Source organism: Anabas testudineus, chromosome 3 (genome assembly GCF_900324465.2).
Source record: "Anabas testudineus chromosome 3, fAnaTes1.2, whole genome shotgun sequence".
In the NCBI taxonomy this organism is placed as follows: Eukaryota; Metazoa; Chordata; class Actinopteri; order Anabantiformes; family Anabantidae; genus Anabas; species Anabas testudineus.
Genome location: NC_046612.1, coordinates 11,084,240 through 11,106,624, shown reverse-complemented (window position 1 = coordinate 11,106,624; position 22,385 = coordinate 11,084,240). Strand labels below are relative to the sequence as shown.

The 22,385-nt window shown below is 40.6% G+C and overlaps 1 protein-coding gene across 1 annotated transcript in view; it reads left to right on the top strand.

Annotated features, from left to right (window-relative positions):
- Positions 1-444: 444 nt before the first annotated feature.
- The window catches only part of gpc5a (glypican 5a), a 101,587-nt gene continuing 79,646 nt past the window's right edge, over positions 445-22,385 (top strand). The window contains exons 1-3 of the mRNA XM_026378782.1: positions 445-833; positions 3,977-4,138; positions 21,870-22,330. Coding sequence (XP_026234567.1) covers positions 683-833; positions 3,977-4,138; positions 21,870-22,330 — 774 coding nt within the window. The 5' untranslated portion in view covers positions 445-682. The remainder of the gene's footprint in view (positions 834-3,976; positions 4,139-21,869; positions 22,331-22,385) is intronic.

Sequence of the window (22,385 nt, the reverse complement as noted above, 5' to 3'; positions counted from 1 at the left end):
TAATCAAATACTTTAAAATTCAAACTCTACACTCAGCATTTGTGGTATAGACATAAATATCCATTAAAATCAGCACATGTAAATATTAATATGTGCATGCCTATGACTTGAACATTCAACCATCTTTTCAGTTTAAGCCTAAATGTAGTCAGTTGTCCATTTAATTTGATCAGAAGTTAAAATTCTCACACTATGAATCACTTTACACTTCATGAAGGTGAAACATCAGTTTTATTCTTCTGTGAGTTTGTTATTCACACCTATTTGCTCTGCCTCAGTATTCGTCGTTTAAAATAAAATGCCATGATCAAATCTTAATTTGAGGTTGAGACCTGTCCACTAGATGACGCTGTCAGCCTGCAGGTCTGCAGCAGCACACGCAGGCGGAGGCTGCAGGTAACGTTACGGTTCCGCCTCCGCCGTCAGTCCAACCAACTTATAGGCTACAACAATCCGTCTTCAGAGAAGTCTCCCAGCGGCAACTTTCTCTCAGTGTCTGGATTTTAATGCATATCTGCAGATTTTTACTCGACACAATCGGACACCCCACGTGGTCGACGCTGAATCCAGAAACCTGAAATGTGGACTGGACTCACCTGAGACCTGCGCCGTCGATTTAGAGGAATCGTTACTTTCCAAACTACCTTCTTGTTTTGGATTATCACCGGTGTGTTTTATTAAGATGCGTGTGCTGTGGACGAACTGCCTTTTTCTTCTGGCGTGCTGCTGTGGATCAGGGTTTGGGAGCCCGAACAGATGTGACGAAGTGCGCAAAGTTTTCCAACTCAGGCAAATTGGACCACATCAATTATTGCCTTTAAGTCCCAGACCAGGTACGATGGAGTTCAGGTTCAAAACTGAGCATCAGTGTGCGCTGTGATCTTTGAATGGGGGTTATCTGCAGATCAAATGGGAATAATGTCAGATTTCTTATTATTATATATTATTTTTCTATTACACATATTCATTGCGTCAGTGTATGAACCAACGGAGTGATGGAAACATGCTGGACAAATGCAACTGAATAACAACTGACATCAACTTGAAATGTAGTTTTCAACCTGTCATTTTCTAGCTTCTTGAAGTACTCTCTGTAGTTACAAAACACGCCTTGTTAAACATATTTTAAAGGCGTGTGCTATGATAATAATATACCTAACAGAACTGCAGAGCTTTAAGCTGTTTAAATGACTTCTTTTTGTGTGACTCTTAAATCAGCATGTGTTTAAATACTAAATCTGTGTGTCTCTTAAATTCCCATTCATCTTTAGGGTAATATCTCATCTTTAGACACCAATATTTTATGCCATTTGTCCTTTAATATATATATATATATATATATATATATATATATATATATATATATATATATATATATATATATATATATATATGTATATATATATATATATATATATATAAAATATTGGTATATGTATACAGAATCTAAAAGACATTATTTATTTACTGCACTGGCTAATACAGCACATTTAATCCTTTAAGCGATGACCTAAAGCTGCTGAGATGACTTGTTGGTCATGACGAGAAAGGAACCATCAGGCTGTCTAAAGCAGATAAGTGGCTTGCTGGCATAAACAGGATTTAGATTGTGTAAAGTTAGGTAAACTAGGCTTCACTTAACTTCCTGAACACCACCCATAACGTAATTCCACTTCTGCACAAGATTTGGGTGGAATCACGGGTGTGGGCTTTTCTTGTGGGCTGTCACTGACAGGACGTCTTGTGGCTGCTGCTTCTGCTCTTCTTGGAAAAGTAAATCTTATTGGTGTTGACTACCATCCTGCCACAAACTGCTCCACATAAACTTTGTCGTTCCCTTCCTCTGTTGCTGTGAGGAAACAAATTCAATTGACAGAAAAACCCTCAAATGCTTCCTGAACCTCTAAATAACCCTTATAATGCCATCAGCACTACTCCGGCCCTTAAACGAGCCCCTGTGGCTCTGTGAGTTTAAATCCATATGCTGTTTCCATGCAAATTACAAACTGGAACATACTTGCTTTAAGATTAATTGTGTGCAGTACGTAACTGCTGTAGTTGGAGCCGTAAGCTCCTGATTCAGTAGCTACTGGTCCAATACAAACACTTGCTGCTGTTTAAAAATGTGCATCCTCTGACCTTTCTGGCAGCATCATAAATGTCTCTCAGATAGTGTAGTGGGAGATGGCAAGAGATGGCGTGAATACATTGAGATCCTTCTATAATTGGGTGTTGGCTTGTGAAAAATAACTTCCCAGAAATATGAGAGAGAGAGCTGTTAAGAAGTGCAGCCTTCAGTTTAGGCCAGAGAACAGCGAGTCAGACGTTGATCACCTTCGCCAAATAAAACCTGTTGTCTGTGGCGTTGGAAGGGGAAGTGCTTCTTGGAAACATTTAGGTTAAAAAAGCAAGGCCTCGGGTGCTTTCATGTTTCCTTATCTGGAAGAGTTTGAATTCCTCTACGTGTGCCGTCGCCAGCTCTGCTCCCTCATCACTCTTGAAGCTCACAGGGAGTTGATAGCGTCTCTGGCAACAGCTCTGCATGTGCTGTCTAGGCATGTCTGAGAGGCTGTTGCAGAGTTTTGGGTCCTTTTGAGATGTTTTGATTGTCCCGTATTTGTGCAGATTGCTTACCTTTACTCATAGTGGAACATTGGACGCATCGTCTGATGGGGTGATAAAACCTGGACCCAGATCTTCCCTCTCGATCTATGTTTTGGTTTTTCTTGCTCAACTAAAGCATTTTAAAGTGCTAGCATTGCTAGAAAAACAAAGGTATTGTATGTCTGTTTGTCCTGTTTGTGAAATAATTCATCAAAGTCAGAATCAGAGGTTGATGGTTTCACAAGTCATAATAAAAAGAGGCCTCAATATTAAATCAGGTTTTCCATAAGTAGCGTATTTCTGATTATAGTGTTGCCTTTTTAGTTACTCCAAAAGTGTGTCCCAAGGATGGAAAAGTAGTTTGTTCCACCAGCTTAATCTGGGCTTAAATATCTAAGCATGACGTGTCATGAAATGCTGTATAAACAATCACGACTCCCCGATGATAATGTTCCCCTCGCTCTTCCTTTAGCACTGACTGATACTGGTAATAACTTTAGTCCCAGCACCATCAACAAGTGAATGCTGCTAAAGGAAAGCTGCTAGACAGTTAGAACGGTTGCCAGTGTGTTTCACAGATAGTTAGACACACTCGCTTCATTCATACCTTTGGGCAGCTTAGGGTGTCAAATCCCACTGACTGGCTCATCTTTGAAATGTGTAAATGAAAGTGGAGCGCCCATAAAGTGAGCACACAGATCCTTTGCCCCAGTTTGTGCCTTCATGTGTTAGCATCACATCTGAGTCACAAAGGTAAGCTGATATCTCCACAACCCAAGATTTTTCACCTTGATAAACATACTGAGTTTGCTGCAAACTAAAAATATTGTTAAACAATATAAGGTTCCTAATCCAGTCTGGTTTCTAATGCAAAGAGCATCGTTGTAAATTACATTCTGTATGTTGCTTTATTTATATAAGGTAAAAACCAAAATGCTTTTACATTTTGACTACTGATGCTAATTTATTTTGTTTTGTATTTTCTAGCAATGTAGATATTTTTCTTGTATTAAACAAAATGACCAGAGAAATTTGGATTGGATTAAGAAGGACATATGCAAATAGAGAAATGGTTTCTAGGTTACCAGACATTTAAGGATTATGGGAAATCAGGTGTTTTAAATGGCCTGTAGGGATTTTCAGTTACCATTTGGTTTTTATTTTGCAGAGAAACAAATGCTTATCTCTGTGTCTTAATACATAACAGGCACAAAGCGGTGTTATCAAATCTAGTACAGAAATGGCAAAAGATGGAAACGGTGTCTGTTACTCTAAGGTGACCATTGAACCTCTCTTTGTTTAGTCTTGTTTTAACCTTAGAACCTGCCCAAAATGTTTAAAGACTGAAACATTTAATGTCAATGACTCTTAGGTTCAGATCTTCAGGTGTGCACATCGAAGAACCTGACCTGCTGCAACAAAAAGATGGAAGAGAAGTACCAGGTGGCAGCTCGGAGAGACATCCAGAACCTTATTCAGACGTCCAGCCACAGCCTCAAGTTTCTCATCTCGCACAACGTGGCAGCTTTCCAGGGTAAGAGCCGGATTGAGTTGGTGTGTTTAGGCATCCCTGTAGTAAGGACTAAACTTCATGAACGTGCTCCGAGATGAGAAAGCAAACGTTAATTGTATGTATTTCTGATTTGCAGTATAAAATGAGGAGTTAGGGCTTGTGTGAGTCAGCCTGTGTGCTCCCACCTGCCCAGTGTGGGATACTTCCCCCTGTTCGCCTGATAGCTGTCAGATGACAGCTGAAATAGGTGGGCAACAAGTACAGCGTTTATGACTTGAATGTACAGTCTGAGACATATCATTAAGACCATTCTCTTTAACGATGTTGTCCAAGACGTGCTGTTATCCTCCTTCTAGACTCGAATGATTTATAGAAGAGGCTCGTGTGATCACAGTGTTTTAGCTGCGGTTTGCAGGGGTAATGCCCTGTTTTTGTCGTCAGCTGTTTGATGTGTGTACTCAGGTTTAGAAGTTGAACTAAAATACGTATCATCTAAGCTGAAGTTTATGAAGCATGGCACCTCTAAAATGCTGGTATCGTAAACCAAAGTTGCAAACATCGATGGCCTTATGGGAGTTGCTGGAGTGCTGTGCTTTCAAAGAGCAAGGCTGGTGTTGTTTTATAATGTTCTTGTCATCAAATCCCATGAATAGATCCAAAATGTTTCTTCTTACTTCATACTTTCCCACTTCCTTCCTGAATCTGTCTGTGGAACTCATCTCAAACCCACTTGTTGCTGCAGACGACATAAATCTTTAAAAATAGGCCAGAAATCTATAATTTCCCTTTTCTTTTTTTTTTAACTGGCACAATGATTTCCTCAATCAGGATCAAATGAACTACAGTGCACATGTTTATAATAAAAGCAATAAAAGCCCAATCTATCATTGCCAGTTTTTTGGCAATACAAAAAAAAACATGGGTTCTTACCAGGCTTTTTCCAGCAGTCAAATGAGACTTCAGGAGCTGGTAGCTGTTTGAAAATACTTGAGAAAAATGAGCATCAGTCACATAGTTTCATCTCTGGAAACTGCAGCCAGTGTTCACTGCTGCCAAAGCAAATAGAGTTCCCTGTCAACATGGGCTCACATCAGTCAACAAACATTAGCAGCTGCTTCCAGCATCCAGGCTGCATAATACAAGTGGCAACAGACGTTCAGCGATTAAAGTCGCATATTGGAGTAACAACTGCAGTAAATCTTCTCTGAACGCTATAGTTATCAAGTATTATTGTATTATTGTTGTGAAAATATACAATATATATTATTTTAGGGTTATTTTTTTATATTGTATAATTAATTCATTTGATATATACTCCAGAGTGCTGGAAAATAGAGGAAATTCCCCAAAGCTAAAAATGATGTTGTGATGTTTTTTTTTTTTTATGGATAATGTTTATAACCCAGTTGTGCTTGAGCCTTAACTCACTGATGACTGATCTTTCTGTATTTTCCAGTAAAGCGCAGAATTCACATTTTTCTCAATTATGTCATAATTAAGTCATCCTGACTACTGAAGCAGTAAGGCATCCCCACAGCATTACACTGCCGCCTCCATGCTTGACTACAGATACTAGATTATTTTTGTGGTATTTGGTTTTCTCTACATGTAACAGGACCTTTTCTAACCAGTTTCTGTTGGGGAGTCCTGATAACTGACCTTTATTGAGGTGATGGAGACCTGTATTTCCTCTTTTGTGACATCCTGGATGGTTTTTTGCTGTTCTCTTGGACTAATCTCTTGGATCACGTTTGGGAAGGTTCACTTTTGTTCCAGATTTTTTCATTTGTAGATTAAATCTTACACTGTCATTGTGCCAGAACTAAGATGTCACACATAAACATCTCTGAGGTTGTGGACAAATTGATGGGCTATATTTTTGCCATCAGCTCTCAAAGCTCCATAACACTACCAATGTTCAAAACAGAAGTAGTTGATTTAGCTGTAATCCAAACACATCCTCTCTCTATTTACATTACATTTATAATCATTATGGATAATGCAGTAAACTGAAATATAAATGCTGCCTTCCATCTATATCATTCAACTACAACCAAATGATCCAGAGAAAAGGTATTTACTATGAACTGTTCCAATCCACTTGTTCAGTTTTGTTTGTTTTGCTGCTGAAGTAAATCTGTACTAATGAAAGTTGATACTTGTTCAAATGTTGATTTAGACTTTTTGACTCGCAGCCTACAATATCATCTTAAACACACACACACACACACACACACACACACACACACACACACACACACACACACACACACACACACACACACACACAGAAGGAAAGAGAGAGAGCCACCCACGTGGCATTGTTCTGTTGTTGGCTGTAGACGTTTTAAGAGCCTTTGTCACATGGACAAAACTCTCTGTGGCACCATGTGTATGGGAAGCACGGAGGGAAAGAAATCTCTGGAATGTTCTTAGACCTTTACAGACGGAAGAACTGCTTTGCTGTTCAAGTGCAGAAATGGACAAACACAAACTAAGCACTTAATCTGTCTTTCCCATCTATGAAGTGTTCAATGATGATGAATCGGTATGAGTGAGGAGTTTCAGATTATAGTAAAACCAGAACTGGACTGTCTCGAAATAGAAACAAGACCATATATTGACTGGTTGCATCTTGTAAAAGTTGGCTTGGTTGGGGGTATGAAGGAAAAACAAGTCCCATAGATTTAGTCTCCCAATGATTGGCAGCCTGCACTGTAATTTGAGAGACAACAGAGAACAAGCACAGTGTATAATGCATTACAACCACAGACAGGAAGAAGGATGAGTTAAAAGGGGACTGGCTAATGTGGTCATTTGTTTTGTGCAAAGCCTTCAATTAAGCTGCTTTATATGATGCAGCTGAAGGGAGAGGGGGGGATGAAGAAATTAGAGGAATGTAGATGGATAACAGTCCAAAACACTCAGGAGACACCGAAATAAAACGAACCCATAAAATGCTCTTCAAAATATTTTTTCCCTGAGGACTTGATGGGGCTTTTAATGGGCCACAGTTAAAAAAATCTTCAAGGGCATCTTGAAGATCTATGAAGAAAAACGCTCTATTCTCGAACCCAGAAACACAAATAAGAAAAACAAATGCTCGAGCTGTTAATTATGAGTCGAGCTTCAAAGCACGGCTCATCCCACAGTAATGGTTCATTACGTTTTTCGTCTTCTCTCCAGAGAAATGTGCCACAACATTTCAATATCTCGTCCTTAAATGAACCCGACTGCTGCCTTTCAAGTTATTTCACAGCCGAAAGAGAGGTGGGCAGCTGGGGTGGTTAAAAAAAAAAAAAAAAAAAAAAAAAAAAACCAGAATGAATTAAGACGAAGTTGATGGCGTACTGTCAGGCGGACGGCCTTTGAGCTCTCCAGCACATCACTTCTTCTCCCCCTCCTGCTCCTGGTCTGTCAGTCAGCTTCTCAGGACTGCATGTTTTCACTCAACGCTTGTGAGGTTCTTGCAGTTTGTCCACACAATGCACAAATATGCGGCCTGCTGAGTAGGGCTTCAGGGGAGATCTTTTTTTCATCCAGCGCAGGTTTGTCTTACGTCCATGGCAACCGACCTGTGCAGTCCCAGCACCCCGTGGGGCAGCAGTCTAATAAAACTCAGAACCTACTATGAATCAGCTGTTGAGATGCCTGAGAGAGAGGCTTGCATAGATCATAGCTAAATGGTCTGAGATCACTAGTTCAAACGAATGCTTTACTCTGGGAAAAGCTTTGATTTGAGGAACTATTTAGAAAGAAATGAATTGCAAACAGAAGGATGGTCCAGCGGTAAACAATTTAATCAGTGACAATCCTCGTGTTACGTAAGGAGGAGGGACTTTGTCATAGCTTGGTCTCAGCTGGTGTTGCAGTTAGTTAAGGTTAGGGCAATTAAACCCGAATGATAAAATTCCTGAACAACTCCTTCCAGCACACATTCATTCTTATTACATTACTCTTTTTACATTTGAATGTGCAGTAACACCTAAGCAGTATTAATTTAAAATATGTAATATGTAATCGAGTAGATTTGACAAATTTCGCAAAAGAATTGTTATTTTGACAAATAGTCATTTGCTTTCTTCCATGTAGAGTGTCGGAAAATTGATGACACACCTACAGTATATCTGGCTACAGCAGCTGCTGGTTAGCTTTACATAAAGGCTGGAGACAGTTCACCTGCTTTTGATTGATCCTCATGTAAGCATCTTTTCCAAAAGGTTTTTTTTAAGGAATAATTCAGTATTTGGGGAAACAAAAAGAAGGAAAGATTGATACCACTGTTCTGTGTTCATTGAGCTAAAGCCTGATATGCAACAGGTTAATCAGTGAGCTGTAGAGGTGTTGTCATGCAGTATTTGTGACCCTTGGAAACCTGTCCCTGTTTAGTCTTGATGCTAAGATAAGGTAATGGTCTCATGGTTCTTGCTCCTTACATGCACATACATTAAAGTCGTTTCAATCCTCTTCACAACAAGTAAAGTCTACATGCTGTATAAGCAGACTCATTTCTTGGCACACCCAAAGACAAAGAGTTAGTCAGTAGCCCCACTTAAAAATAGACCACAGTAAAGTGTTTTTATTTCATCTTCAGTATTATGTGAACTCATGACGAGCACGTCCAGACGGACTGTAAACGTGATGCTACTGTTTGCTTGAACTTGTGGCATGAAGCTGCTGTGGCCATTAACACTTTGTGGCTTGTGGTCTTTCTTCCAGTCAGTGTGTCATTTTGGTTTCTAGCCTGGAAAGAAAAAAAACATCCTCGTCGACACGAGACCAGGGAGGAATCCAGCAGACACAGTCAGCCTTTGCTTTTTTATTTGCTTTGCTTCTAATTGTGAGCTACTGTTTTGTCAGGAGTACAAGTGGCTCTGATGAATGTGAGATCAAACAGTCTGGACTGAGTGCTGGTATCACTCAAGTGGAAAGCTACCCTGTTGTGTTCAGGACTTGCTTTTTGCACTCATAAATACTAATTGTGTTTCTGTTTACCAGCCTTTTTAAAAGGATCCACTGCACATCTTTTACTCTTTGAATTAAAAAAGAACACAGTTGAATGGCGGTGGCCCCACAGCCTGACTGAGGAGACGCCACAATCAGCTGTCGAACTAAACACTGAAAACACTCTGTGCCAAACAAGGAGGGCTCAGTAGGGGGGATAGAGTAAAGTTGTTTGATTGCTGCTGATTAGACACTTGATGTCTTGAAAGTTTCTGTCTGGATGCATAATTTCGGGGTAGGTTCAGTGAAGTTTGTATCAGTAGCATATGCAGTAAGGACAATATCCTGGGTCATAACAGCTTTTGACCCCATGCTGAACTCACATCCACTGGCATTAACACTGAGATAAGAGAGTTTTTTTTATGGGATTTTACCGCAAAGGAGAAGTAACAAGAACAAACAAACATGTTGATCCATGAATAATTCTACGTTACAAAATGGTGTTTTCATTTAACGATGTTGTACAATGATGTGCACAATAAGCTCTGGCCTGTTTGCTAATGTCATCAATTGTTGATCCCCACAGTCAGACTGACAGAATAGCAAGGAGACTGTTCACCTGCCAAAAAGATAAATTTATTACATGTGCAAAAGTGATGTTAATAACATAAACACTTTGTTTAAAAGCACATCATCAGCACAACCCTGGAAGCCCTGGATCAAAGGGTGCAAACCCTGCAACGATTTCTGATAAATAAATGATAACCAGGCTGCTCTTAAAGGGAAATTGCTCTATAAGCGTTGCTGGAGCGGCCACCGCTCTTACCTAACTGCTCCTTAGCAACCCACATTTCTCAAAGAATTTCAAGTTCAAAAAGTTCAAAACTGTATTTTTAAAAAAGCTATGTACACATATTGTGCTGAGACCAGCCCCGAGCAGCACTGCATCACTGACTACAGTAACATAGTGTTTGCTTCCAGTAAAGTTTCTATGTTGGTCACAAATTGGCTGCTTGCCTCAGTTGGGGAAACTATGCTGCTTTTTATAGGACTCTGCATTTTAGGATCTTTTGTCTTGAAAATTAACATTCCTTGTGTTACTTTCCCCATGAGAAAACAACACCCGAGTGTCTCACATAGGAGCACCTTTTTGACTTTATCATGTAAATAAAACACCCGCTGCTATAACTGAAGAGCTGAGACAGGAACGTATCCGTTTCATCACATTCATGTGAGATGGACAGCTGAAAAACACGGCCGAGACTCTGTGGTTTTGTTTTTTTTTTTACAGCAAATGCAAACAATTAGTTGAATGCTATGATTGAATGTATGATTTGGAAGATAGCAAGGCTTCAATTGAGCCAGGAATCGATCATTCAGCAAAATGAACACTTGCATAAACTGAATAAACTAAGTGGTAATTGGATTTGTTTGAAGATTTTATAGGTTGATTCTCACAGCTGGACCTCAGTTTCTTTCTAACCTGCTCTCTGCTCCTTTGTGTGGGACTTTTCATTTATCAGACTCCTTGTCCACCGGGTCTACAGCCATGCCTTCTTTGTTGTTACTCTTGTAAGAGGTGTGTGTGTGTGTGTGTGTGTGTGTGTGTGTGTGTGTGTGTGTGTGTGTGTGTGTGTGTGTGTGTGTGTGTGTGTGTGTGTGTGTGTGTGTGTGTGTGTGTGTGTGTGTGTGTGTGTGCCTGGTAGCCAACACTGGGGCCTCTCCTTGAAATTCCCACAGATTTTGGGCTTGGTTTTTGTGATTCAGGGCTGGACAGTTGATCCAGGGGAGGACAGACTGGGAAAAAAAGAATGCGAAGAAGAAGAAGAAGAATGAGCGACTGAAGGAGAGAGAGTTGGGGGGATGCCAGATCTATTCAACGTTTCTGCACAGTGTTTGAAGTCAGAGGATGAGGGTTTAGGGGGAAGCAGGATTATTCAGAGTCAATACCCTTCAACAATCCAGGCGTTTGGGGCTGATGCTGCTGCAAAGAAACAATGTAACCGCGGCTTTTTCTTCCTCTTGTCTGCTATTGCGAGTCCTGTGTCAAACATGTTGGTTAGTGTAGCACTTTTCTAATCTTGTTATCATTCTACGTGATTGCAGGAAAAGTGTAATGATTTAGTGTATATGCTTATGTGTTGTTGTTGTTGTCACACTTACATCTGTCAGGTAAATACACAGGCAGCACATTAGCATAGTATAAAGACTGAAAAACTAATTGTAACCTGCAACTGAGAGGCCCTAGAAATAAGATGTTATGCTGTAGACTGTTAGTTTGATTCGCACTAATTGACATTTTGCTGGGTTTCAGGGATTTTGTGCTGGACTCTTGTGCAGAAGCAGTGACTTTTCTGGCATTTGTGTCGGTTGCCCATAAACTGTTCTATCCAAGAAACAATCGGTCACATAATAGTTTTTTGCACTTCGTCGTCTGTACAGATTAAAAGGTTTAAAGGCAGCTTACACAGGACCAGGCTGGCTGTTTTCCCCACTGTTTCCTGTCTTTATGGTAAACGTCAGCAGCTGTTCCCTGTGGCTTCATTTTTTAAAAGACTGGAATTGATCATCTCATCTCGCTCTTCCCTAGTAAATGAAAAACTTTTTTTCCCCACAATGTTTAACTATTACTTCAGTGACATCTCCTTTTTGTGAACATGTGTTTATGTCCAAATGTTTCTGTGCTGGACCATATGGGTCCCATTCTCCATTCAGCTTACTTTAGTTTCAAGCTATTAAACCATAGAAACCCAAAACAGTTGCAGTTTTATATGGTCTTTATTCCATCAATATCTGTTTTAATACCCTTTAATAGTCATGTCTGACATTTAAAGAGAAACCTACAAGTGTCAGATTGATTACTGAGTCTCCTTCACTTGGTGTGTTCAGTTTCCTGTTGCTTGTGAGATCCAGTTCAGCTGACGTACCTCTTCAAATCCTTGACCACTGCCGTGTGTCCCATCGGTGGACATCAGCAAGTCACGCGCACTTGCCGACATGAATACTGATGCACACTGACCGTCCCTGTGTTACATTCTGTTTTATCTTCCAAACACACACACACACACACTGTACTGCAGCCACTCTCTGCATGAGGATGAGCCCTAAAAATACACACACTTGTCAGCACTTTACATTGTTTGTCTCCTGTGTGCCCGTTTGAAATGGAGATTTATGGCTGCTGGCTGTAGTCTTAGGGCCATTTTCCAGATTAGATGACACAGCGTGCAGCTATACAGAAATTGTGACAGGTTTACACTGTTTTTCTTTTTTCTTTTTACAGTTTAACATAGTGTTGAGCTGTGTGAAGACCAGCTGAATAATATTCCAATGTGATGTTTGCTTAGGAGAGCTGACTGCAGCTGAAAACATTTGCAGCAGCGACGACTGAGCTCACACTCGAGGCTTTCCACACAAACTGTTTCTTTGATTTGGTGGTATGTTAAGTGAATGTTTAAACCATAATAGCTTCTTTTTTTTCTGGAAGTAACCCTCAAGTTAAACCAAATTCTTTAAATAATTTCGATGTCCAAATCAAGGGGAAAAAAACAGACACACATTAGGGCTGGAGTCTGGCACGACAGAGCATTCGATGGGAAAAGAAAAACATGACATCTGATACAGAGAGGAAACTGAAACACATTGCAGTTTTTATAAAAACATCACTGTTCACTTTTTTTTTCCTGTTCACTTAGACTCTTGGCTCGTTTCTTCTGATTCTGTTTCTCTGTTGCGCTGTAGCCGTTTGGAGAAATCACTTCTTCTGTCAGTCTGATGGGAGGAAGTACTTCCTAAGTATGGAAGGAGTCTCCAGGGATTAGCTGTAGTCATCTGGGCGATGAAATCCTAAACACAGCAACACACCAAGCCTACTGTCTGCTCCCACTCTCCCCTCTTAACCCCCCAGTCTCCCATCCTGTCCGTCTCCCCTACATGGCAGATATAATGGCATAATTATGCTGCTTATCAACCGGTATCCTGACATGAGAGACAAATGATTGTTAATTTTACGACAGGGAGTTCAGTATCTGATGGCCTTTTTTAGTGCTGCTAGTGAGTTTGGTTGATGTAAAACTTTTAATCACTGTCTGATTTGTTTGGTTTGTATATGCTTAAAAAGGCAATTTTAGAAACGTCGGACTTCATATTTGTGTTCAGTAAAGTGATTTTATTTTGTTTTATTCTTATAAAACTTCTGTTATCTCCTTTTAATGTTCCAAACAGAACTAAAGCCTGGCATTGACCTATTGACTTAGTAGGAAAAGATGTTGTAATGTATGGCTTCCTCCTGGCATAATGGTCTCAGCTTGTATTTATGGATGCAGCGGCAGACTATGTCAAGTTCTCCTGAGCCCACATGGCTATATTCAGCATGATGGCTCCTCATGCAGTGCTGCTTGGAGCATGAAGGTGACGCTCCAGTGATGTTACTGAGTAATGTAGAAACTTTCAATCACTCATTCATTGTCAAGTATAAATGTGTAAATGCACAAAGACATCAAAAACATAAACAAACAACAAACAAAAAAAACATGAAAAAAAAGGTCCAGCCTCTGAAACATGAGGAGTTTCTCTGGTTAATATGATGCAAACTGTCTCTGGGTTTTGCTTGTTGGTTAGGTGAAATCACCCTGGCCTTTGTGAACTAGTGATGCAGTATTTTTATTTATTTTTTTGTTATTTTCATGCACTTCATAGAACAATTAACAAATTAATTGAAAATATAATAGAATTTCAGTTAAAACTATATTTTAGTTGCAACCTGCAACAGTTCCAGACGTTTACAAAAGTCAGTCATGAGTCAGACTGAGGTTTAATTTATTTAGAGCTTAGATTCTGCAGCCTCTCGTCTCCTCTCGTCTCCTCTCCTTGGTGTTTAACCCAGAATATACAGGAGCTTCACGATTCAAACAAACAGGAAACATTAGTATAAGACACCAAAGCTGCTTAAACTAAACTAAAAATCCATGTGGATGGATGACAGATGCTCTATAGATCTTTATCTCTACCTTCCCAGACATGTCCGCTGCCTTTAACACATCAGTTTTGCAGGAATGCTGATGCACCGTTATGCTTTTATACAAGTCCTGCACTTCGTTAAGGACCATTGTAATTATATCTTCACCAGTAACATAATGACTCTTCTTTTGTAGGTCAATCAACAGGGCGAAACTACACGGCTTACTACTGTGAGACCCTTGAACCTAATGTCCCATATCATCTTTTTATAAATCTAATGTAATTATCCAGTTCAATAGAGTAATCACCGGCGTGCTGTGCACATTAGGATCTCTATTCAGGCTTATAACAGCAGTGTTAGCTCCTTCACTGGCATCAAACGGCTCTCTTAGGCCAGTCACAGGAAACCCTCACCAGCCTCACACAGAGCCACCTTTGAAAGCTAATGAAAACTTTATTATGATATTATTATTTTCACACTGGCTTTTAAATCTGTGGCAGCTCACTCTCACTCTCTCTTCCCGTCTGGCTTTGTGTGTGCATGTGTTTGCTGTGGAAATCTTTACAAGTTGGTGTGTATGCTAAACCCGACCTGTGTTTCTACATGTGCAGCATGTATGAAAGGATATTTGACCTATAAATGCCACACACACACGCACACACATGCACACATGCCCACATATGTGCACACACACACACAAATCCATACAAGAAGCACTTGTGTCCCACTTTATTGACCCTCTCTGCTTCTTTTCCTGAATGGCATATTAAAGGCCATGTTCACAGCAGAGCTCTGTGCTCTTTGAAGTGTTCAAGAGCTGCAACAGATTCTCAAATATTGACTTTTAAGCCATGTGGAGCAAAAAAAAAAAAAAAAGAAGAATGAAAGAAAGAGGCAGATGCGGGAGGAAAAAAAGGTGGATGCATAAATGACCAGACACAGCAAAATGTCTTGGTGGGTGTTTCAGATTTCTGCTAGAAGGGTTGAATTTCCTCCACACGAATATGAGTTTGTCAACTGTTAATGTATGTGAGGAGGAGCGTGTTTATTGACGTGGAGGAGGAAGTACACAGAGATAAAGGCTGATGGTAGCTGAGTCTGACTCCAGGCAAAATAGATTAAAATGACTCACAGTCTTAATGTGCCTCTGATCTCCTTTCCTTCCATCTACTTTTTTCTTTTTCTTTCTTTTTCATGTCATTCCTTTCTCTTCTCTTTAATTTCCACTTCTCTCCATTTCCCTTTCCTAACTTAATCCTCTCCTCTCCTCTCCTCTCCTCTCCTCTCCTCTCCTCTCCTCTCCTCTCCTCTCCTCTCCTCTCCTCTCCTCTCCTCTCCTCTCCTCTCCTCTCCTCTCCTCACACTCTTCACTGCCTATTTTCCTTCTCTGAGAAAGCCGGAGCCAGAGCATGCTTCTATAACACCTCTGAGCAGGCGACTGTTTTCAGTTTTCAAACAATGCCCCCTTTATTGCAACTGAAGACAGAGGGGGGAAAAGAAAACATCCTGGGGCTTTTTAGTATTTCTTTCTTTTTTTTTTTTTTAGCCATCAGCAGGTCACAGTGGTCAGTCTGTTGGTGTTTGTGGTCGTTCGTGGTTGCTGCTGTTGCTAAAGTCAAAAAAGAAGCAACTTGACTTTCCAGAAGATTAAGACGTCAGTAGAGATTTAAAAAAAAGTTTGATATACTGTGTAATTCTCCCTCTTCTCATTCAAGCATGCTTGAACGTGTCTTAACACACGTAAACATGTAGAAAAGACCCCGTTGTGCTTGTTAGTTTGTTTATAGATCAGAGCAGCCAGGTACACTGAGCTCTTTCATTCACACTGAATAACACTTTGTGCCTCCCCTCAATCTCAAGCTAAATCGGGACAGTGTGTCAGGTTGCGCCCGTGTTTGTGGATTTGATGATGTTGTCTTGATGTGAAATCTGTTTCATTTGCCTCATCGGTTTGCTCGTCACTCTTCTGTCACCTCGTAGGCTCGTTTGCTTTCTAAACAACCGCTTTGACTACATCTAGCCAGGTATGGTTGTCAAACACGCTCTAACATGAGTTCTGCGTTGTGTTGTGTTGTGTTGTGAGCTAACAGAGCTTCCTGCTCTTCTTCCCAAAGCATCATGCTTATTTAAAAAATGTGTCACGCCTGAAAAGCTCAAATAAGATTATTTAAAACTCTTATCACAACCCGGCATTCAGTGGATTTTTGGTGAATGAGTGCTTTAATGCTGTAAATGTGTACTTCTGCTATTTACAGAGATTACAGGCAGGTTTATTTTTACATTCTACATGCAGCAGCTTAAGAATCTGTTAGTTTGTTAGGATAACTCGGTCAAACCGGCCCAGCAATTTACAGCCTGAGACGAAGCCCGGTCTTGTGTTAAAACAGACCTAATTTATTACCAGGTGAATCTAAAGCCGGTTTCCACCCATTTTTGGGAATTAAAGGCAAAGTGAAAGTAAATTCCTGAAGTTTTACCAAGAAAAATATCAAATAAAATTGAAGCACGAGTGCATGTGGTAACATTTAATTTTACAGGTCTGATTTATTTCATTATGTTTTCATATAAGTTTCATAGAATCAAGGATGTGGTTTGGTAGTGCAGGGAAATGTGAGACTGTTAAATTCATAGGCTCTTTATTATATGTTATTGAACATTCTCAGTGTGAAGCAGATTGACTTATGCTCTAAAGTGATCATTGAAGGCAGTTTCTGGAAAACTATCCTTGCATCAGAGAGCTGGATAGTCAGAAGCTTTTACCATCTTTTTGATTTTTAAAGCAATCAGCGTCTGACTTTTTTCCTCTTTCTTTCTTTTATTTTTTTTATTTTACCACAAACAGTGCAGAAAACAGCATAATCAAACCACGTCCTGGAACAGCAAAGCATACAAGTGCTTATTTCATCCTCTAATGTACCACAATGAAGACATGGCTTTCTGTTGACTGTACTCACTGTGCCACCCTGTGAGCCAGTGACTTTCATTGTGTGTCTTTTGCTCTGGGATGAGCTGAACCCACAGAGCCACTGACTCATCCTCTCTAGATGGAGAATGGCCTTTTCTGCAGCCTATCAGATGTCACTGGGCTCCTCTGTTGTGGTCACAGCCATTCAGAGAGGATGAATCACATTAATAAAAGCCATCTTTGCGTTGCTCAACAGCGCAGCTGAGGTCGACTGGTGGCATTTGAGCACTCGAAACCTGGGAACACGGGAAGCTTCAAACAAAATAGCTGATATTGATACAATCTGTTCATGCATTGCAGCGTGCATTTAGAGATGCATTGCACTGTGGTATATTTATTATATCAGCCATGCTGCTGCTGGGTATTCTGTGAGAGTGAGAGGTGTGTGTGTGTGTGTCAGAGAGAGAGAGAGAGAGAGCTGCTTGTCTTTTGTCTGTTTTAAAAGGCTCATCTTATTTTTCATCCAGCTGACTGATCATTTTTCTCAGTGACATGTCTATGAATACACACACGCACACACACACACACACTCAGACAAAGAAATAGGCAGAGGCTTGTTGATTCGGGATATTAACAATTCCTGCTGCTTAATGTGATGTGCCTCTAAACTTTTTTTTTTCTTGAAGTGTGTCTGGAAATGTGTGCAAATCTGCGTGTTTGGTTCTGTTTTTATGTGATAGTTTCAATATTGTTTGACTGGACTTTAAAACTTTACCAAAGAACTAAATAAGTTAATGACGTGGTCAGTTGTCTGAAGTTGGTGCAACATGTTTATCATGCTGTGCTGTTTTCTTCTGCTCTGCATCACCCTGGTCTATGGTGCACATTAAAATGAGAAATGTCTCCCTCGTGTGGTGAAGGCAACACTCAGCAGTTTCCTATCAGTTTGCATCTTCAGTCTCGTCCGTCATTCAATCAGAAATTGATATCATTCCAGCGTCTAAACACTCATTAGATTTTAAAAACCCATGTGCATATCAATTTCTATTTTTACAATCTATTAGATATTTTAATTTTCTTCATCTAAATCAAAATTATAACCACAGTTTACACAGAACCTTTCAGCAACCGTGTGTCTGTATACGTTTAACTTTTGTAGCTATTTTCTTTACATTCATTTATTTATTATGTTTGTATTGACTGAGTCAGGCCCAGAGCTCCTGCCAAAGAATAGAAAATAAAAACTGAATTATATCATATAGATTATATGAAGATACATTCTCACGATTTACTGAGGTAGAAAATATTATCAAGGTTGTCTGTGAATATTTAACTAGGACACTCTCTACTTTTAGCTCCATCCTTTCAGCTCTTTACCTAACTTTAACAATACCCACCGTCTACCCAGCTGCTGAAGTAAATTAAAGCAGACCAGACCTTCAGTGTAAGAATTAACTCCACCGTATGAGAGGCTTTGCTGTCTGCTGCCTCTGCTTCTGCTCTCATCTTATCAGCTGCATCGTTACCACTCAGGACATACGCAGGTGAAACAGGAGCCCTGTGGCAAAAACACCCCCAAAGGTCCTTGTTACAAAAAGTTACAAAAAGTATTATAGAAATGTTTTATACTCAATGTGATATTAGAATAAAGAATAAAGTTAAACCTCTTTTAACTAAGTGAAGCCACGACAAGCTTTTGTTCACATTATTCTCTTGTTAAGTTGAAATTGCAAATCTGCAAATCTTTTTCTGATCTCCACTAACACTCAAGGGAAATATAAAGCTGGTAAAGTCTTGTCTGTGGTGGTCAGAGTAAAACCAAAACTGAATTACACTGAAACGCTCGGTTAAGATGAGGGAAACCCGGCTTCATTGTGAAGTCAGGTGATAAATCTCTTAACCTAAAGAATGCATATGTTGGTTAGAAAGCATCAACGTTTGATACATGATATGTACAGTTTGCTAACCTCACCAACCAAGCTGTAGTATAATAATAACTTGGCTATCTTTACTAGTCAGACTTCTTATGTTTGCCAACAGCTTCTATACAGACCTTCCAAACAGCATCAGGATCAACTTTGAATCTTCAGCAAAGTGTTTAATAAAGTCTGCAAAGCTTCCACATGATCCAAAATACAGCATCAGGGTCTGATATTTGACCAGCCCCAAAGGACATCTGCATCAGCTTCAAAGCTGACCTACACAGTGATCAACTCAACACCACCGACCTACCTGAACAGCATCATCCAGGTGTTTTTTTTACAGCAGCTTTATAGCCTGTTCCTAAACATGAACCGTGTTGCATTGGCCTCGCTGTTGTCTCAAAGAGGATAAAAACTTGTACCTTGTTCTCCTCCTCTTCCTTTGCAGCTCTCCTACGTTACTCTCTCCTTTCTTGTGCTATTTCTGGCCTCGGGCCTGCCCAGAAGCCTGGCTGCAAGTCTCAGCCTCCAAGTGAGAGACACAGCTTCACACTGCGCCTTTGGTGAAACATAATGTCATTAACACTGCCTGGATAGCGGGGCATCTTCCGTGTGGGCATTCTTCTAATGCGGCAGACTTGTTTAGACAGCAGAATTACTGAACAACTTATTATCCATGCCTTTTCAAGTTTGTCTTTCTGCAGCTATTACTGGAAATGGACTTAATAATGAGATTTATGTTCCAGGAAGCACGAGAAAAAAACCCCAGATTAAACAGAGACAAATGTGTTTACTACACAGAGATTCATTATGTGGATTGACAGGTGGGATTCATTAATTCCACAATGTAATGTGGTAAACCCGTCCTGCAGCACGTGCTGTAATCCCTGTGGAACCCTTCATCACTCTGCCTGCTAAGCTTCATACACCCGAGGGCTGCAGTAATCTCTAACTGTACCACACGAGCACATCTATGCTGCACTTTCACAGGTGCCACTCTTGTCTTTGTCATTCATTACACATTCTCTGTCTCTGTTTTTCATGCCGCTCTGTGACCAGCGTGCTTGCTGCGTAGGAGGTGCTGTGTTTTTTTTTTTTTTTTTTCCTGTCACACATAAGCTCCCTTCTTTGAGCTTCAGGTCTTGTTAGACCTGTCTCGTCTGTGCGAGATCACAGCAGAACTGCGATCACATTCAGTTAATGCTACCTCTGTGTTTAACTCTGCCCGTAGACATGCCAGACCTCTCTCTGTTGCCCCTTGCAGTCACACTCTCCAGGGGGCATTTGGTCAATCTTTCCACATCAGTGCAGATTGTGCAGCACCCGACTGTCTAAGCCCTCATCACACTTTGCCCCCCCACACCCTTTCAGCCCTGTAGGCTGAACCAGGCGCTCACCCTAACTACTGCCTACACCACATGACGAGCGCATGATGTGGAAAAGGCTTTGGCTCAGGTATTAGCTTAGACAAAAACTGAAAGAAAAGAGAGAGAAAGGGAAAGAAATCAAGCTTGTTGCACTGGTGAGACGTTTTCATTTGCACTGGCGTTATTCCTCCATGTCTGGTCAAATGTTTGAAGCTTTTTATATGGTTGAACATAAGGAGGCAAAAGGAGTAAAGATGCACCATCACTGGTTCACTGGTCTGATGTGTCTGTTGATAAATAAATAAATGGGTGGATTTAAAACTGATAAATAAACCCATGCTGACTTTTTCACAGCCGACATTTGACCTGAGAGACACAGGATGACCTCACAGAGACACAAATGAATACAAAACATGTAAAACAACTAAAAGGAGACATTCACATTTCCAGTACATGGTTATTTTTAAAAACATAGCTTTGTTATGTATTGTGGTCTAAAATCCTGAAGATGTTGTCTTGAGGTGTAGGCAGGATAAACAGGTTTTCAGACTGTCATGTTGGATGAAGCCAAACTAGTGTTTGTATTAATGTTGCTAACCGGGCTTTTTATGTGCTCTGGCATGCTCTTCACAACGTGTTTTTGTGTCTCGCCCTTGACTAAGCTTTTTTTTTTTTTTTTTTATAAGTAGCACTTTCATGAATTATTTTTAATGGAAGAAGGAAAATGCAGTTTTTAGAAATACCTGTGTACATGTGGACTAAACCTTAGAACTTAAAGTGACTGTTCCTGGCTAAGCCCAACTTTATATTTAACAAACAGTTTCTTTAACTGGATTTTTCTTACATTTTACATTTTCCCCTTATGTGGCATACTGTTGCATAATCCATATACTTTGCACTGGCAAGCAAACCCAGACACTGCTTACTGTGCGGTGCAGTGCTGTGGCAGTCGAAAAAAAAAGCAGCAGTGTGATGTGCTGTTGCCCTCTGACACAATGGCATCCTCAGTCAAGCATTTTCAGGAGTGGACAGACGTTTGTGTCACACAGAGTTTAGAAGAATTTACTTGACTTGACACTTTTCATTGTGATAAAAATGTGTGAGAGGGAATTCGACTGTCGGGAGGTGGTGAATACAGGTTCTTAGGTTGAAAGTGAGCATTCTGTTGTGTTTTCCTGCTTGTATAAAGGCAGAAGTGATGCTTTGTACATGTGCTGATAATATTATCTGAGAAGGTTAATTTGTAAAGATCCTATTCTCCATCCTACTCTTCTCTCCTCACCTTTCCTCTCCATTATTTCAGTCTCCTAACCTCCCTCTTTCTTCTTTCTTGTGTTCTGTCAGTCTCTTCACTGTTTTTTCTGTCGTTATCATTCCAAGAAACACTTTGTTTAGTTCTGCTCATATTGTCTCACAGCAGTTTCCACTCCAGTGTGTTATAACCTCTTTCTTTTCTGTTTTTCAGCCTCTCCTCTCCTCTCCTCTCCTCTCCTCTCCTCTCCTCTCCTCTCCTCTCCTCTCCTCTCCTCTCCTCTCCTCTCCTCTTTTGACAGATAGCCAGAACACCGTCACTTCAAATTGTTGATGTCTTGAAATGAGTTGCAGTCCTCCTGTAATTTTTTTGTCTTTCTCTCTTGTGCTCTTCATCCCACAGAGATCTTTCAGGTTCTGATGAGACAGGCTGAGAATCACACTAACGCCCTCTTCCAGGAGTCCTACCGCACTATGGCAGATCAGGCTGTGGGCCCTGTGCGAGAACTCTTGACTGACATCGGGCTCTTCCTGCTGGGGTCTGAGCTCAGCGTTGAAGACTTAGTGCAGCGATTTTTCGAGGCTCTCTTCCCACTGGTCTACAATCATCTCATCAACCCAGGTCTCAGTGACATATCACCGGGTTACGCTGAGTGTGTGAGGTCGTCGAGCCGTGATTTGAGACCGTTTGGTGGGGCACCCGGTCTCCTGGCTGATCAGATTACCCGCTCCGGGGTCTCTGGGAAGCTTCTTATTCAGGCATTGCATCTTGGCATCGAGGTCATCAATACTACAGACCACTTACAGCTGAGCCGCGAGTGCAGACGGGCCCTGCTCAAAATGCATTACTGTCCTCACTGCCAGGTATGGATGCATGGCTCTGAAGTGAGTTTATTGATCTGAATTAATGAAAGCCTTC